We start from the raw sequence: 19,011 nt of genomic DNA, 5'->3' as shown, positions 1-19,011 counted from the left end.
GTCTATTTTAACAATGTCGGAGTATAAAAAACAAACCTTGTCTAACATTTCAGCCATTGGAATCATTGCTTTACCATATTAACACAAGCAGAGGCCTCCAGGGGGTAAGAAATGTGTGTGCACCCAAAACGCAACGCAATGATGCTATGCTGAGGGAAAGGGCACCAAGTTCTGCATGAAGGCATCAACAGTAACCATGGGGGTGCACATCATGTGGTGAGCGAAACCAACAATGTCGCCGCGCAGGCGTGGATACAGACTCAATGTTACTCCTTGCAGTTCATTACGTTTACCAAGGTTTGCATAAAACAAAGAGAAACTAGAACACAACAACTTTGTATATATGATTACTTCTGCATCAGATGAGACCCATGGCCTAGATGTAGTTGGTGTTTCAGTGGGGTTCTCGACCATTCTTTGAAAACGAGCAGACTACCCGGGGAATGGGGGGGTGGGGAGTGGAGGGGGAACGGGGGGGGGGCTTGTTAAAATGTTCAGGAAATGCCTTGAAATCTCAATAGGTAAGCCTATTAATGACTATGCTAGTGTAGAAGAATTTCTGGGTTGCAAGGGGAAACTCTCTGATTCCTCGCCTATTTACCTTCTGGTGGTGTACCACCACCCCTGCCTAGTATTCCTTTGGACACTTTAAATCAGGCTTCTCCAACGAGTAGCTCGTGAGATACTGGTAGCTATCCAGCTGCCTGCAAGTAGCTCTCTATGTGCAGACTGGCCTACTTAATCAGAAGCTTTTGTGTGTAATTAATACATCTATACCAAAACTGAAAAGCATGTATTAAAGATGACACAAGGGGGAGGGAGTGTATTGCATTTACCACAATGCAATGGGGTGAACTGTGCTGGGACGAGGGACAGTGTGCTCCCTCCTCCCTTATGTATTCAAGATGAAAATGCGTGTATTATCAGAACTTTTTTCTGAAGCTGATGTTTGCCGAAAAATGGTTGAAGTTTCCAAATATATTTAAAGCTGTAATAGAGTTAATCAATCATATGGTGTTGAGTAACCTTATTACTCACATTATTACCTGGGCCCTATGGGCATTGCAGCTATGACTGTGATGCATTATCCATGTATTGGCATTCCAAATTAATTATGCCTTTTTAACATTAGTGCTTGCAACCCTGTCTGATTCACTGAGGTGATCACTACTGTTAATCTTGCATGTGGAGGTCACTAATGTAATCATATCTGATATGGTCACTATTACAACACTAATAATAATAGTTGCTCAGGATGATTTTCATTGAACATAAGTAGGTCTTATAACCGAAAAAAAGTAGCAACCCCAGCTTTAAATCATCTATTGGAGGTTATTAGCCAGGTTAATGTATTCAATTCACTGAAATTTCAATATGTGGTTTGACCCCCAGGGAGGACCGATTAAGACTTTTTAAAAATGTATTTCCAGTCTGGTACTTGAACAGATTGCCTACTCTTAAAGCTGGTCATCTTTTGACCTGGGCTTCAGTTCGCCCAATGTGCCTCACAATGTGAATGAAGCCTCTTAGTTAAAACAACCATTTATGATCAAATACAGTATTGTGCCCTAATGTTACCATCTTGCCTCAAAAACCAGACCTTTGCGGACATAAAACTGACATACCAAAAGCTAAGGAAACATTTACTGCAGCTGTGAAAACAGACCCAAGTATTTGGGTCTGAAACCTTACTTTCTTATTCCACTGAATGTTTATCATCCACCTTCAAGGACACTGTATCCATAAATAATAAAGTAGGGAAAAGGAAATCTCCAGGGCAGCCTTGGTTTATGGCTGCCATACAAGCAGAAGCACTAGAGTGTAGACAGACAGAAAGATATTGTGAAGGACTTATAAAGAGCAGAAATTCAAATAATTTTAACAAAATTCAGTCAATTTATGAGAGCTTTGGAGACCTCAGCCATACTCTTAAGGAAGCCAAGTCCAGTTACTACACCTAGGAGACCCCTTTGTAGTAAATACTATTCCCAAGCTTAAAGATTTCACTACTCAGCAACTAGATAGTTCCATTAAGTCAGACTTCTCTTATGATTTGTGCCTGGTCAAAGTTTTGCAGAATTTAGATGAGGTTGTTACTCCTACAATAACCATCCTCCTGAACTGCTCTTTGGATGCAGGCATTGTATCTAGCAGTTGGAAAGATTGTGGCGCAACTCTAGATCTTTCTCTTGTCTCTAACTACAAATCAATAATCTCAGCTTCCATTTTGTGCCAAGATAAGTGAGAAATATCTGGCCAAATGTCTTTCTTATCATCTTGAAGAAAATGACCTTTTGGCATCTTCTCAAACTAGGGTTAGACCTTGGATGAGAACATAATTTTCCCTCCTCTCCTCCCTAAGCGATTTGCGACTGAGCGTGGATATTGGCTATCCAGCAGGGGACCCTGCTTCTTAACTTGTTGCCCGCTTTTGATACGGTTGATCATTCGACTTTGATCGACTGCTTAGCTGATATAGAGCTACAAAGCCCAGTGTTTGGCTGATTTATGTCTTTTTTTGTGAGGTTGAAGTCAGTTTCTCTCACTGGGGTCCTTCAGATCAAGAAGTGCCTTTTGACTTGTGGGGGTACCTCAAGGCTTGTCTCTGTACCCTATCCTATTCCATATCAATTGGTCACTCTTTGACTGAAAATGTTCAGTCTTCTGGAGTAAAATATGTGTCTTATACTGATGACACTCAGTTGTTTATTAGAGCTGGCCACTCTCTAAAGGAAATTTAGCAATCCCTGAACCACTGTTCGACCTTTATTCAGTCTTGGGTGTGTAAAAACAAGTTGAAATGAAACTCGAATTAATCTGAAATTTTAATAGGTGGCCATGACTCCCAATGGAGTAATACCTATGGCTAGTAGGTCATCCAGAACCATCTGAAGTGGTGAGTAAACTGTGCTTTATGTTGGACAAGGGACTTATCATGGAAGCCCAAGTCATCCCAGTATAATCTTCATGCTCACCCCAACTAAAAATACTCTGAGAACGCTTACAATCACCTTCAAGAATGGTCCAGAGGTGGTAGCAGCCATTGTCGTAACCAGGATTGGCTATGCCAATGCCTGCCACTTAGGACTGCCAGCTGTGTTGCTGTCTCGTTTGCCAGTGTTTGGAATCTGGCGTAAGGGTTGCCACTGGGAGACGTAAATTTGATCATGATACTGGAGCCAGACATAGGCTTTATTGGGTACCTATAATTCCAAGAATACTCTTCAAAATGCTCTGTCTGACCCATAAAAAATCATTTATGACAGGATAAAATGTATTCAGAATTCCGGGAGGAGAAGTTTTGACTCTAACCATATCTTAAGGTCTACCTCCCGAATGTTGATCTTGGAACGCCGATTTACCCCAAAAAAATGACTTGGTGGGAGATTCTAGTGCTGGCAGCACGTGCCGCGAGCAGTCTTTCAGACTTCTTTAAAACGGATTACTGACATATGCATCTTGAGAAGAAAAAAAAAATCGGTGCTAGTTTAAGATCTGTGTCTTTTTACGTCCTTTCTTGTTGCTTTTCTGGCTTACATTTTAGCACCAAGGGACCTGTTTTTTGACTAATGTTGTGCTTTAAAAATACTATTTTCGTTCATTTTTTAAAATTTAGTTTGCGAAAGTGTTTCAAAGCGTGTGTAACAAGTGCAAGAAGGGCATTTTTTAAACCAGGTACCGACCGCTATAGTACGGCAGATAGGGGGATGAACAAGATATTAGAATGAGAATGTATTTGGACACAGTTTATAGCAGGACTTGCCTGAATATCAAACAGATGTCTACTGGAAGCATGGTTTTTGATAGAAAAGTAAAATATAAAAACTCGTACTATGCCATTAAATTTGTATACCTGAAATATTAAACACCACCGAAATCTAAGAAAGGCAAAATATATATTTTTGTTGGTGAACGAGCAGGCCTTCTATGATTTATTTTTTTCACAGTAGATATTTTCACTGTTACTTTGAGAATTTAAACTACAGTACATATTTATATATCTAGCATTTGCTGCTTATACTTATCACTAGGATACCTCTATGCAGTATATCAATGTTTTAACTATTCGAAGCAAGTGCGAAGTATTTAATTCTGGAGAAATGTACACAACATTTAAGACCCAACACCACAGGTGCCTCCTATTTCTGCACTTACTGTGTCCATTAAGGTCTAAGAAGTGGGCCCTCGACGAACATGAGATTACAGCAATACTTTTTTGACAAGGCTATGGTGATTTCATGGGTTAGGGCTGGACCTTTGCTGGTCCAAGGAGGAAGGATCCATACCATATTCTCAAGATAATCGCTAGCTAGGTACACAAGTTACAATTAGATTTATTATTTACAAATGCATCAGCGAATATACCGAAAATTTAGCATGCTTCTTATCTTTCTGAATCTACGCTGGAAACCCCTGAATTCACCTTAGCAAAGGTGTGATGTAGACAATGCATCGAATACTGTATGCATGACTACACAGTGATAGCTGGCTGGACAATTGCAGGAGCCCCACTCCATGGCCTTTTTTTTTTTGGGTGATGGACCCACAGTGGGTTATATGACCCATGTTTCAGGTGACTACTGTAGGTTGATATGGAGGTTGGCCCTCCAGGGGAGTTTGGATATAGGAATAACCCAAAAGATGTGGGTGAGTGTCTTTTGCCACTTCTGAAACACCAAATTCATACAGTGCAGCTCAACGAATAAGAAATGGCGAACAAATAAAGGGATGGACCATGACACACCATCTTTAGAAGACCATCACAAGCAAAACCATAGATTAGTCGGCAGTAGAAATCTGATAACTATTTCCAAAGTTACCCCTGAACTCTAAAAGGACTACAAAACCATACCAACGTCCTGTTGTGCGCCTTTAACATTTAAGCTGGAATCGTTGGTTTATCTGTGTCTGTGGGAGTAATTGGATTGGTGGATGGGATTTGCACCTCCAGCTGGTAACTTCTTCAGGGAACTGGGTTCCTAACAAAGCTCGGTTGGTTATAAGAAAGGTGCCACTCAAATCTTATTTACCACCTCCAGGGGGTACACTGTTCAAGCCTGCACAGAGTTGTCACTTGTATTATGCTACTTATTTTATGGCGTACCTATAGTTGCAATGAGGTGTATGTGCGTGCTGATGCCGTATCCGTAGGTGCACAGCTTGACTGTACTTGTTTTTCTGTGCAGGTGAATGGACAGAACGTGGAGGGCATGAAACATTCAGAGGTGGTTTCGAACATCAAGTCGCAAGAGGATGAAACCACGCTTTTGGTAGTTGATCCTGAGACAGACGAATACTTTAAGAAACTTGGAATAACGCCAACAGAGGCTCATGTTCAAGGTGAGAAAAAATTCCAATCACTCTTGTTCCTTAACACTTTAAAACCCTCTAGTTTTGGTAATGACTAGTCCCATGTGTTTTGATTATGTTTGAGAGATGATTTCTGTACTCTGAAAGGCAAGGACTGATTGTTATTGTTGTTTCTCTGGGTATTGTGGGCACAAAGAAGAGTGGCCTGGGCTTTACAGACAGGTCAGTGAATAGGACTCACAATCTCTGTATGTGTCGAAGGTCTGGAGAAGCAAGTCCAGTTAATGGTGGGAAGTTAATTCTCTGCTTAAGTCGGCAATGTCAGTGGAAACTGACATCTTAAGGTCCTTAATCATCAGAGGAAATACTTCATGCTTAAAGACATGGCTCCCGGAGCTTTTTATACAAGGGCTTCTAATCCGAAAGCCCAACCACCTAGTCTGCAAAGTTAAGATCTTTTGTGGTTTCTCATTCATGCAGAGTACTTCCTTGATCAGGCTTAACTTACAGAAGTCTAACGAAGAACTGACACAGAAACAGCCCTTTTCATCACATTCTCTGTAACTGTGGAATGAGCTTCCGCTGTACATGAGACTTCCTTAGTTTTTAATAGTGTTGTAGGAATTATTTAAAGACACTCATCTTTACTGTGTTCCTACCGCCCAAGGACTGATCCTTCACCATGCCTCTTCCTGCTACCCTTTCTTTGTTGTAACCTGCTCATGGCATGTTTTGTAAGTGTTCCTGCATGCAGGTAGCCTTCCATGTGGGTCACAAATCCCGGTTTTGCAGCGTGAATCTTTCTGGATTTACTATGCTGTGCATTATTCCGCGGTCTAGTGGTTGGGTCCGGAATCGTAGTCTTTTTTTTTTTCTCGTAGCCCATGTGGGCTTCGACATCCCACCTTCTGGTGTCTTTCCTGTGATGTCTGCACGCTTCCTGCGGAAGCTCCCACCTTTGGGTGCCTACTTCAGATTCTTTTTTCCGCCGTTGGGTCTGAATCGTCACCGAGAGGTTCCAGAGTTTTTGGAGAAAAGAAGGAAAAGACCAAAATCTACCGAAAAGATTGGAGAATCCATCCAGGAACAAGACCACTGAGCCGGGACGACGAAGAAGGAGGAGAACATCGAAGACTTCGATGTCCAACGGAGAATGCGCACACAGGGGGCCCCCTGAGTGCCGGAATGGAAAAGACCCCGTTCAGATTCTGCCGCAATTGCCACCACAAATACGCGCAGAAGGACCAGCACCCGGTTTGCAACCTCTGCCTGCCGGTTGACCACGAAAGCAAGGATTGCAACGCCTGCTCCGTCTTCACACCGAAGACTCAGGATTAGAGAGAGGCAGAGGATGGCCAACCACAGCATGCAAGGAAAAGGCCAACCTCCGTCGCTTCAGGACCTGGGCCTCTCCAGTGACGAAGAGGACAACATCGCCAAGGGACCAGATGACTTCACGGTCTTAGAGCTCGATAAGAAAACTACAAAAGAGGTAGGAGATACGTCGACCCCTAAAACCCCGACAGACTCTCGAAAGCCTGAGTCAGACACTCGAAAAACAGAGTCTAAGTCCGCGAAAGGAGCACTGGCACCGAAAATTTTGGCGGCCGCTGCTGCATCCAGGGACAAACAGCCCAGCGGATCCTTCGAAAAGGACTCCCAGACGGCGAAAACACAAGATAAGCCTAGGTCATCGAAGCACGCCCCCGAAAAGGAGCACTCGACGCCGAAGGAAAAGGACCCGAAGGCTTCATCGAAGTCTACGTCGAAGAGATCGTCCGAAGCACTCGACGCCGAACAGGCCGCCGAGATGGAAAGGAAAAAGAGGAGGCTCGATGCCTAAATGGATAACATCCTGCAAAGGAAAAGAGAATTCGACGAACGGATGGAGAGGTTCACCATCCCGTCGAGGCCGGCGACAACGATCGTCGAAGACGAGGAGGAGTTCGACGCCGAAGAGCCGCCGTAAACTCCCAAGCCCCAGGAACATCAAGAGGAAGAGTGCCTATACTGTTACGAGGAAGGCGAGGAACACCAGCGCACGAGTTTGGACTCTGAGTCCTCGGTGGTGCAGGACACCGAAAGAGGCCGTGGAGACGTATCCTTCGAGGCCTTCGCCGCCAGATGACATTGGGATCTACAACATGGTCACCAGGAACACGGCAACAGCTTATGGAGTGAAACTGGAGGAAGAAAAACTAAAAGCATGCTTCCTCCTAGAGACCCTGCTCCCCACTCAAACCAGGATTCAATTCCTCCCCATGCTGCCAAGTGTCCTGGACCAGGGGAGGGAGGCATTCAAAGAGCCAGCAAGCTGCAGGTCTGTCACACCTAGGACAGAGAAGAAATATAAACACTCCTCTACGGATCCTCCCTACATCCAGGGATCCGTCACAGCTGACTCCATCATTACAGCAACAGCCAGAAAGAGGGCCAATGTTACCACAAAGTCCGCCCTATCACCAGACAAAGAGAGTAAGAGGATAGACCTCACAGGAAGGAAAATAGAGAGGAATGCAGCAGTACACTGGCGCATTGCCAACTCTAATGCCCTACTCAACAGGCATACGTACCAGAATTGGGACGAGCTCAAACACCTCCCTGAGCAATACCAACAGAGGGCAACACACCTGGTGGAGGAAGGCAAGAATATAGCTAACTCATGCCTGAAATCAGCCCTGGATGCGGCAAACACGTCCAGCAAGCTCATGATGATCGGGGTCACAGAGAGAAGGCATGCCTGGCTGAGAATCTCAGGCTTCAAGCCGGAAGTACAGAATAACATTCTGAACACCCCATTTAATGGAGAAACCCTGTTCGGAACACCAGTGGATGAGAAGCTCTCCCAACTCAAAATGGAAAATGAAACTGCAAGGTCCATGGGGGCCTTGCAATTCAGAGGAATGAGGAGAGGCACACTGACACGGAGGCCAAACGGAAGAGGGGGAAACCAGCCGGGAATGTCACATCAGACATTACAGCAGGGCTACCAGGGCGACAACCAAGCACAGCAGGGCCAGCAAAAACAAACCTGGCAATACCATCCTCTGGGCCAGTCCTTTCGTGGGAGGGCGAATGGACGAGGGCAAACGAGAAGAGGGGGCCAGCAACCCACCTCAAAGTGACTCCGCACCACCAACCGTGCCCACCCACATGACACCTCTATGGGAGGCTGTCGGAGGGAGGGGCGGAAATAGAAACTCGAAGGCCTGATTGGTGGTTGAATGGTTAATGTTTATTAGTAGACAAAGTGGTCAGGATGAGGTTAGGTGTAAGGATAGTTGCAGTGGTCCAGTAGTTGGTACACAAAAAAGGTCTTCAGTCTTCTGCTCGTCTTATTCCAATGTTATGGATCTGGATTGCCTTCCCGGAGGGTCTCCAAGAAAAAGAAAGAGCAGTCAGTGGGTTGTTCTACTCCAAGTTACCGTCACCACACCCGAAGTGCTAAAAAAAGGAATAGTTGGCAGGCCTAGACTGCCCTGTTTGAGCAAATAAAAGAATATGCCTTGTTCAAAAGGATATAGGTCATGGGACTCTGCTCCCTTTATTGTGCATCGGGCTATGAGCGTTCGAGTTAAACAAAAAAAATCATGCAGGAGTAACGCATCTACCTTTAGGGAAGTGCAGCTAATTTATGTTCTACTACTATAGGCACAGGTGCATCTGGACAAATGTTTAGGCAAAATGCGTTCACAGTCTTGATACAAATACCCCACACTCAAGTTTGTAGGTGTATGTTCGTTTACAGGTGGGAAAAAGGAAAGTAACATGAAAACAACAGACCTCAGAACGGGATTTAAAGAAACACCCGGGTGGTTAAGGGATTGAAGTCCCCCCCCCCCCCCCACCCTTGTCCAACCCCCTCCCCGGTTGTCCCACTCACTGCGTCTGCCGCAACTATCCGGAGTCTTCCGGGTTTCTCCTTTCAGCCACCACTTCCTTACAAGTCTGGTGACTATATGCCGGTTGTCCCGCCTCTTCCTTTCTCTTCCCCGTTTCCCATTCGTCAGTTTTCCTCTTCTCCCATGTAACTTCCTGTAGGACGGAGCGAGTCGGAAAAGTTAACTCTTGGCTGTCCGTCCTTTTTTCACTGCCGGGATCGGGCTGATAGGCGGGGAAAGGTAGGTGTATCTCTCTCCCTATGTCTACTCCTTTACAGAGGGGCACAACAATGTCAACAAAAGAGGGTTACACGGACTAAAAATCAACGAATATGTAACACCAGTAAGGGGCAGACTAAAACATTTCCTCCAGGCATGGAAGAAAATAACAACAGACAAATGGATACTGAACATCATACAGTTTGGATACTGCATAGAACTGGAAAAGAAACCGCCAAACAGGAAACCCAAAGGAAAGCGCGCTCAGCAAAAGAACTAGCGCTACTCATAGAGGAAGCACAAGAACTCCTCCACAAGGAGGCCATAGAAACAGTACCTTTCAAAGAAAGAAACAAAGGAGTGTACTCTTAACTACTTCCTCGTACCAAAGGTGGACGAAACGTTAAGACCCATACTGGACCTGCGGTTCCTAAACCAATACATAAGAACACAGAAAATTCAAGATGACATCTCTTCAAAAAGTCATTCCTCAGATAATGAGCGGAGACTTTATGTCCACCATAGACCTAAAAGACGCCTACCTACACATTAAAATGAACAGACTGCACAAACATCTACTGAGATTTGCCATCGACAAAGCACACTACCAGTTCACCGCCCTGGCCTTCGGACTAAAATCTGCACCAAGGGTCTTCACCAAGTGCCTCGCAGCCGTGGCAGCCCACCTAAGGAGGGAAGGGATCCATGTATACCCCTACCTCGACGACTGGTTCATAAAAGCAAGTTCATACAAAAAAGGCAAAGAACATGCAGAGCGGGTCACAAAAACGCTAACAGAACTGGGATTCTCAATACACTGGGGGAAATCCTGGATGGAACCAGAGCAAGTGAAGAGCTTCTTACGTGCACAGATCAACAACATACAGAGCAAAGTGTTCCCCAGCGACAAGAGAACACTTGCCCTGCTAAAAGAGACACGTCAGTACCAGAAGTCCCCAAAGTATGGCTACACATGAGACAATTCCAGGAATGGCTGCAACAACAATGGTCACAAGCTACAGGGAGTTGGGAAGATCTAGTGGTTGTAACGCCCGCAGTGCAAGAGGCGATGGCGTGGTGGAACAAGGAGAACATAACAAAGGGGAAGCCTTTAACACCACAAAACCCAACTGTGACCATCACCACGGACACATCCCAGAAGGGATGGGGAGCACACATGAACCAACTCAAGGTGCTGGGCCTGTGGACCCCAACAGATGCGATCAGGCACATCCACTACCTGGAACTAAAGACCGTGTTCCTCGCCCTAAAAGCCTTCCAGAAACAACTGTACGGGCAGAGAGTGTTGATACAGACCGACAACACCACAACGATGTTCTACTTCAACAAACCGGGAGGAACACAATCAGTCGCACTATCCAACCTAGCCCAGGACATATGGAGATGGGCCATCCCACTCAAAATATACCTACTAGCTATACACCTACCAGGTAAGGACAACATGGAGGCAGACTGGCTCAGCAGACAGACATCAGCATCCCACGAGTGGGAGCTCAATGCACAAGAAATGCAGAAGCTATTCAAGAAGTGGGGGACCCCAAAATAGACCTATTTGCAACACACCAGAATGCAAAATGCCGATACTTCGCAACCAGGAGAACAATCACAAGGGGCATGCCCTATGGATAAGCTGGTCGAAAACATTTGCCTACGCTTTTCCGCCGATACCACTGATACACAGGGTACTCAGCAAATGCAGAACCAGCAACATGACACGGATTCTGGTGGCACCACAGTGGGCCAGGCAGTCATGGTTCTCACAGATAGTGGAGATGGCGCAGGGCCCACCTCACTAATTCGGGAAAAGAAAGGACTTACTCTCCATGCAAAACGGAGAGGTACTCCACCCAGAGTCAGAGAGCCTCTGCCTAGCGGCATGGCTCCTGAAGACATAGAGTTTGCACACCTGAAAATGCTGGAGAGCACACTGCTACCAGAGGCAAGAAGACCTACCACATGGAGGTGCTATGTGGCAAAATGGAAAAGATTCACACAATGGTGTATCAAGAAAAAGCTGCACAAGAAAATGACATAGGAATCAACTGTGCTAAAATATTTAACGCACCTGCTCAAATCAAACCGAAGTTCCACCTCGCTGAGAGTACACCTAGCAGCGATAGTATCCTACACAAGAGGAGAGACAGGAAAGAGCTTCTTTACATCACAAGTAGTAAAAAGATTCCTGGAAGGGGCTAAAAGGATAGCGCCACCCAAAAGGATGCCACCCGGCATGGAACCTTAATTTAGTTCTTACAGAGCTTATGAAGGCACCTTTCGAACCCATCCATAAGGCCTCACTACAAATGCTCACAATGAAGACAGCCTTTCTAGTGGCAATTACCTCGCTACGCAGGGTAAGCGAACTGCAAGCGCTAACGCTGTAAGAACCTTACATCCAAATACACAATGACAGGGTGGTGATGAGAACTGACCCACACTTTATGCCAAAGGTGGTGTCACGGTTTCACATGAACCAGACAATCAAATGCCAAGCTTCTTTCAGAAACCATCCACAAGAGCAGAGAGCGCACTGCACACTCTGGACGGTAGGAGGGCAGTAATGCATTACATGGAAAGAACTAAGGAGCACAGGAAAACAAAGCAGTTCTTTGTGTCCTTCGCAAGCAGTTTCCTGGGAAGACCAGTGACAAAGGCCACCATTGCACGATGTATAGCACAAACAATACAGTTCTGCCACAAGCAGGCAGGTCAAGAACTAACAGAGGGGGCACAAGCCCACTCTTCCAGGAAAAAGGGAGTAACAGTAGCCTTCCTGGCTAACACACCCATTCAAGACATATGCCTGGTGGCAACATGGGCTTCAGTGCACACATTCACTAAGCACTACTGCGTGGATATACAAATGAACAAGGAAGCACAAGTAGGACAGAAAGTGCTTCAACGTATATTCAACAACCAACGCTCATCTTCCACCCAGCCGCCACAAACATAACAAAACCGCTACAAAGTCTATGCACAGCACAGTGAATCCAGAAAGATTCACGCTGCAAAACGAATCGTTTCTTCACTGTCGGTGTAGTTTTGCAGCTTGAAGATCTTTCTGGATTCACTAGCTAACCCACCCACCTCCGCCAGAAAGATGAGGCAGGAGAGGAAGGTGGAAATACAAGGACAATATACTAACCAGACATCTTAAGAGACAAAGTGGAAATCCGTTTACTTTCAAGGAAGAACTTGAAAACATCGCAAAGGATTCACGAATACAACACAAAAACAGGAAAAAAGAATCCGAAGATGGCGCCCAAAGGTGGGAGCTTCCGCAGGAAGCGTGCCGACGTCATAGGAAAGACACCAGAAGGTGGGATGTCGACGCCCACCTGGGCTACGAAAAGAAAAAAAGACTACGATTCCGGACCCAGCCACTAGACCGCGGAATAATGCACAGCATAGTGAATCCAGAAAGATCCTCAAGCTGCAAAACTACACCGACAGGTAAGAAACTATTTGTTTCTGTGTGCAGCCTTCTGTTAACCTTTGGGCTAGGTCAGTCCTCTAGCAAGAATCCTAGTCATAATAAAAATACAATTGCAAACCTCCCAGGGTGGTAAGAAAATTGCTTATTTCTCTAAAGAGCAGTTCACACCCAGCTTGCACTTTTTCATGAAGACTTGTTAAAACATCTCTGTTCTTCTAAAGTACTTTCCTGGATCCACATTCTTTAATCCGATAATCTCTTTTAACCTCAGCCCTTTGTATAAATGTTACAAAACAAAAGTAGAACCACATGTAATTGCTTCGTCCATGCTTTAAAATGGTCTGTATTGATAGCTATTGAGCACCTGTACTCCCTTTATTAGAAAGGAAGAGTACCTGCACTTCCCACACTGGTGCAGTGGCGTAATAATAGCCTCTGGTGCTGGGGCACCCAAGCTCCAGGGGTGGCTCTCCGGCATTGTGCACGCGTGGCAGGCCCCGGTCCTTAGATCTCTGGATTGGAACCAGAGCGTGGGGGCCCCCGCCATATACTCTGCAGGGGGGCCCCTTAAGCTATGTTGCGCCACTGCACTGGTGCAATACTTTTACTGGGAGAGTAACAGTAGCTCTCTGGCAAATATGCACTCTGGGGTGGGAAGTACCTGCATATCTATATTCCATTTAAAGCGCAGTTTCCTGCTCACTTTGCTTTCTTATGTCTTGTGTACAATTGGATCTCTAAAAAAATCAATGTATTTAAGAGTGGCTCTTTGTCCCAGGCTGCCTACCCCGCCTCGCTCTGAAGCAGGAGACTGAAGCTAGGCAGTTAATGATCTTTCTGAACTGTGATGCAAGGCTTACTGTTCTAAAGCCCTTCATTATCATTGTAGTCCATAGCAGTGTCCACTATAGGCCAGGGATGCTTTCAGTTTGGGCTTTGGACTCTCTCTGCGTGGGAACAGCCGCCTGTCATTAAAAGACATAGAATCCCATTCGTCACACGTAGGAGTGGATGCAACCATGTGTGCTTTGGTGCCTTGGTCTCTGTAATGGTGTTAGAATGCTAATCTTTTGTTATATATGTAGTGTGCTGAGACGCCACGCTAACGTCCTGCACTGTAACACCTCAGGCTCTGGATGTACGTCGCTGGCCCCTTTAGACCTGGAGCAGCTGTATATGTTCCCCCACAAATTTGATCCAAAAGACGAGTAGGCTAGGGTTCTTGTTCGCTTGTGAAGTTGATCCAGATATCAGAGTCCAGCGCAAAGCGAGAGATATGTGCTTACAGTAGACAGTTATCCACTGTATGATATTAAAACTGACCCCATCTTCATGCCCTTAACAACATTAATGCCAAAAACAAGAATTGATTTGTGAACAATGAGTGTTAAAAATGTTAAGACAATGCATGGTATCGATTTAGTTCCTCTCTTGTTTTACGTTTTACTTAATCTTGCCTTCCTCAAGAGTTATCTATTTATTCATGTTGTGTTTCTGTATGTTTTGTGTGCATACTTTGAGCCTGCCGGGTGTACGCTGACACTGAAGCCAAAGCAAAGTGCTTGTCGGTGGGTTGGCCTCACTGCAGAGCACACACAACAATGGCCATATATTCCAGTTATAATTGCATTTCTGTGGAAAGGCTTGTGAATGGGGCGCGCAGATGGCAAAATATTTACAGGGTAAAAGGAAATAAATTGCTTAAATGTGAGTTCAGTGTATGTTTGCAAGTAGTGAAGTGAGGGAGATGCGAGGAAGTACGTTCGGGGAAAAGTGGGCGCTGAACAGGAAAGAGAGGTGGTTGAAGATGTGCAGATGGACGAGATGTGCAGAGGAAAAGGGCATACATATCTAACATAAAGTGTACATAACTGAATGCCAAAACTCCTTCCACAGGCCTCAATACTTTTGAAATTTCAGAATTTTTATATTTTCAAGGTTAGTTATTTATAACAAATCCTTGTTGTTACTTTAATCGTAAGTGGCTAACAACTATTGACAAACCCAATCATTCTGACAGGTTTTGGGGGTACGTCAGTAGTAGTGTTACATATCTGGATGCAATTGCATCTCAGAGAGAAACCAAAATCCCGACCGGGTAGCACACTATGGAAATCACAGAAATGTATTTTACATGTTCTCTTTTAGAGAGCCCACACATTTTCTTCCCAATAAAGACCTGACTTCACATATTTCTCTATGACTGATTGCAGTCAGCAGCTGCGTGTCCTTCCCAAAGCCTGGTTAGAGTATTTGCTTCCATGGTTGATGTCACATGCAGTGCAAGACTTTAGGCAAGCACACACTTTAAAAGGCTGAAGTTTTTGCGTTGTACATATTTCACATTACATTAACTGTTGAGCATATGAATGGAGTAAGATATAGGGCAGTTTTTAATGTGTTCAATATTTCAAGACTATACATTCCCACTGCTTTATAAGCCTTGCTTTATCACTAAATTAATTTGCTCTAAAATGCATATTTTGCAAATCTTTTTTAAATTTTTTCTGGTATGAGGACCCAGCCTGGGCCCCACGTTTGTTCATTAAGCTTGCTCGCATTGCTCACTATATAAGTCATGCCAAACTATTACGCCACAGCATGTTTCATTTGTCACCAGCTGCCACTGTTCCTGACTCCCTTTATGTATGTGCAATTTGCTTAGTATGCATCACTGGTGTTCAGGAGCTCTGGTTTGACTACTTTCGGCATTCAACTCCCCCCTCTCCTGTCCCGTAAGGGGCAGATACTCCATTGAGGTATTTTGTTAAACCGGGTTCATTATGGCACAGACAGATTGCTTAAAAGGGGTTCTCTTGCCACAAAGGCTGCCATTCTCTCTGGTGCCTTTGGAATACCCAGCTGGATCTTGCATGCTATTGTCCCATCATTTGTTTATCCTCATTATCATCAGAGAGGATGTGGGGTTATGGCCAGAGCTGCTGATTTTGGAACTGATGAACTGGTAAAGTGGGACAACCCAATACACCCTTGGAGGCTTGGGCAATTCTTTGGAACTGGGCAGCAGGTTTGTGTCCCAGTGTCCGTTCCACATCCTGTGCTTCTGAATAAATCACCTAATCTTCTTGTGCCTGAAAATTAATATGATCTTGTGTAATGCAATTGGTGCTTATGTAAAGTGCCTCTGTACCTCAGGTAGAGATTGTGCTATATAAAACTGCAAAATAAATAATAAAAAAGGTATTGGCAAAGCTAATAAGTTTCACCTATGTGAGATCTATTGGCTTTGTCATGGGGCTTTTTTCTTTCACATGTTGCGCATCAGCGCAAGCTGCTGTGGAAAAAGCTTTGATTGTGTCATAAGGCTTTTTCTTTTTTTCTTTTGTTTTTTACTTTAAGCCATGTTGCACAGAAAGGCATTGGCAAAGCCAATTGATCTTGCATGGGCGAAACCTATTGGCTTTGCTAATGCTTGTTTTCTTTCCAGCAAATGAAAGCTAACGTCATAACCCTGCCTGTTTCTCTGTGCTCCCCTCACCCAAACTGGCCCTACAGAATATCAAATAGGCACAGAAGATATTTTGGGAATTCTTTATGCAAATGCTGTGCTTTCTGCATCACAGAGCAAATGTGACAAGATAAGATTTAAAGGCATCTTTATTGCTCACAAAGTGAAAGAGCAATAAAATGCCCTTACATCTTATCACATTTGCTCTGCTTTCAGATACAAGGATCAACAGTCAGTTTGTCTTCCTACATTTATTTTTCTTTATAACTTAAGTTAGAGGATTTTGTAAAGTGAACTGTGTAACAATTGAACTGTGCAAAGCATGTTAAATGATAGGCTGTAAGATGGCAGGCTGTTTTTTAACACACTGACATAGCTAAGTGAACTGTTCAAACATTAAAATATATTTCACTAGTTATGAAGACCAAATTTTTAAATTCTGTGATGAAATTTTTTTGTATAGGATCAAAACAAATTAGAACACTACTCTGCGATGTGCAAATTTTAAATATTATTTTGCCGAAACCCAATTTCCAAACATTGTTTATGCACTATTATCAGTAAAACTGCATGTTAGTGGGAACGTTTTGTGGCCATTTCAATGAAAAATATGCTATCTGTAAATGATAGTGCACTACCACATCATGCTTTGGTTATATATTTATGAAAAGTGAGTTTTTAAACATGAACGGGGAATTATTACTGCTCCTGCCCAGATGACAATGCTATTAGTTAACTAAGATGCAAGCCAGAGATCATGTGTACCCTATGTATAGGCTTGATTCTTGTTATACATGGAGCAAACATTTGGTCTAGTAAATAGTTTTTTTGTACAGCAAAAATAGTGAACTTGCATATTCGAAGGTGCTGTCTTATGTGATAATGAAGAAAAAAGGCAGCTCCATAAGACCAAATATTTGCCTAGGATCACACAATTTGAGACCAGTTCATGGGTCAAATACATTAAAGTTAGGTTGAGTAGATTATTAAAATTACTAGACTTGCAGGTCTAGTGACATTTTTATGGTTTTTCGAGCCCTGCTAGTGCTGTGCCCACAGCTCTCTGTGTCTCGGTGTTAGGGGTGTGCCGGCAAGTCCCTGTGTCTTAGTGCTGTGCCATGCAAGCGGTGACCCAATGGTGGTACTGTGCTCTCAATGTTCTGACCAAGTGTTAATGCTTTGTCCTCCGTGCTCGATGACTCAATGGAAGTGCTATGCTCTGCTGTATAATGGTATTTTGTGCCTGTCTGTTCTGTGGTGAAATTTGCTGGTTTCCCTTGTTACCCAGTGTTAGTGTTCTCTGCTGTGTGACTCTTGAAGTCCATTCCCTTGTTACCCAGTGTTAGTGTTCTCTGCTGTGTGACTCTTCCAGTCCCTTCCCTTGCGACCCAGTGTTGGTGCTCTCGTAAGACTGTGGTAGTGCTGTGCTCTGCAGGTCCTGGACAGAATTGAAGTTCTGTGTCCTGTGACTGTGGTAGGTCTGTGCTCTGTGACCCTGTGTTTATGCTGTGCCTTGTCTGCCCTATGAGAGCAAGGTAAGTGCTGGCTCGGCACTGGGCACACTACGTCTCAGTGGAAGACTGTGCTTGCGATTCCTTCGTAGTGCTGAGTAAGAAAGGAAAACGGCGACTAAGGGAGAACACGAGGATGACAAAGCTGCAAATGTGAGATGGGGACAGGAAGTGCAGGGTGGTGGAAGAAAGGGCCTTGAGGTGGAATTGAGAGCAGGCAGCCTTGGTATTCGCAACTTTTTAATTGTGCTCTTGGCAAGCTCCTAAGAAAAACTACGGGCTTCTGGCCTGCACTTAATTATTTGCTTACATTTTTTAAACAAACCAAGCACTGCAGTTTGAGATTAGTCATTTCCATCATCTTTGCGGTCGCATCTCACCCCCCCCCCCAATCTTTTTATCCTTTGGTGGCATATTTATTCGATCTTTTGTGGTCTAGTGATGCTCATCTGCATTGCTTTGGTAGTGATCAGTGTCAAACTCCCCTGACGACACAGAGAAGTTAGCAGCAGTCTTGGCTGGAGCCTTTCTTTGAAAGGATGGCTGGGGCCTTGACTTCAATGCTACAATCTGTACTGTTACATATGGGAGGCCCATGCACATACCAACCATCACCAAATAGCCCCATAGACGGTGTCTTTGCTAGAACCATGCCATGCCCGTAGCCAACATACCCATCATAGCACGGAGAGAGCACTGACCTGTATTAGGTAGATAAAGAAACTTTAGCAGTGCTTGGTGCCCTCAAAGCAGGTTTTGCTTTTCTCAAAACTTTGTTTTTCGCATTGCCCTCGCGGGTACCGAAGTAATCAAAACCACAAAAGAGCTTGTAGAAACTATCTTTGTAATTGAGGCTGGCCTACTTGATTTTCAAAGATGAAGCCTGAAAGTGGTTATTTCTATTTCCTGGGCTTTTTGTCTCATAATTTTTTTTAATACACTGAAGTGTGCATTCCACCTTTTTTCTTTGAACAACTTCACACAGCCTTCCGCTTGAGACTTGTCATGACGTTCGGCAGTCATGGGTACTTCTCCCAAAGGTCTTTGAGTGCTTTCTAGATCTTAAATTGTCCCAGGAGGAACACTGAAGGAGCTGGTTGTCAAGCAGGACGTAAAATCAGCCCGAACAATCCCCATATTGTATCGCCCGGCTGTCTCCGGGAG

General features: G+C 44.4%; 1 protein-coding gene across 3 annotated transcripts in view; it reads left to right on the top strand.

The window, feature by feature from the left end:
- NHERF2 (NHERF family PDZ scaffold protein 2) overlaps window positions 1–19,011 on the top strand; it is a 320,949-nt gene that overhangs the window by 245,997 nt on the left and 55,941 nt on the right. For all 3 annotated transcript variants that reach the window (XM_078664854.1, XM_078664853.1, XM_078664855.1), the window contains one exon: window positions 5,187–5,340. In XM_078664854.1, the coding sequence (XP_078520980.1) occupies window positions 5,187–5,340 (154 nt within the window). The remainder of the gene's footprint in view (window positions 1–5,186; window positions 5,341–19,011) is intronic.

Source organism: Lissotriton helveticus, chromosome 10 (genome assembly GCF_964261635.1).
Source record: "Lissotriton helveticus chromosome 10, aLisHel1.1, whole genome shotgun sequence".
In the NCBI taxonomy this organism is placed as follows: Eukaryota; Metazoa; Chordata; class Amphibia; order Caudata; family Salamandridae; genus Lissotriton; species Lissotriton helveticus.
Note: the sequence above shows the minus strand (reverse complement) of the source record. Positions and strands in the feature narration are given on the sequence as shown.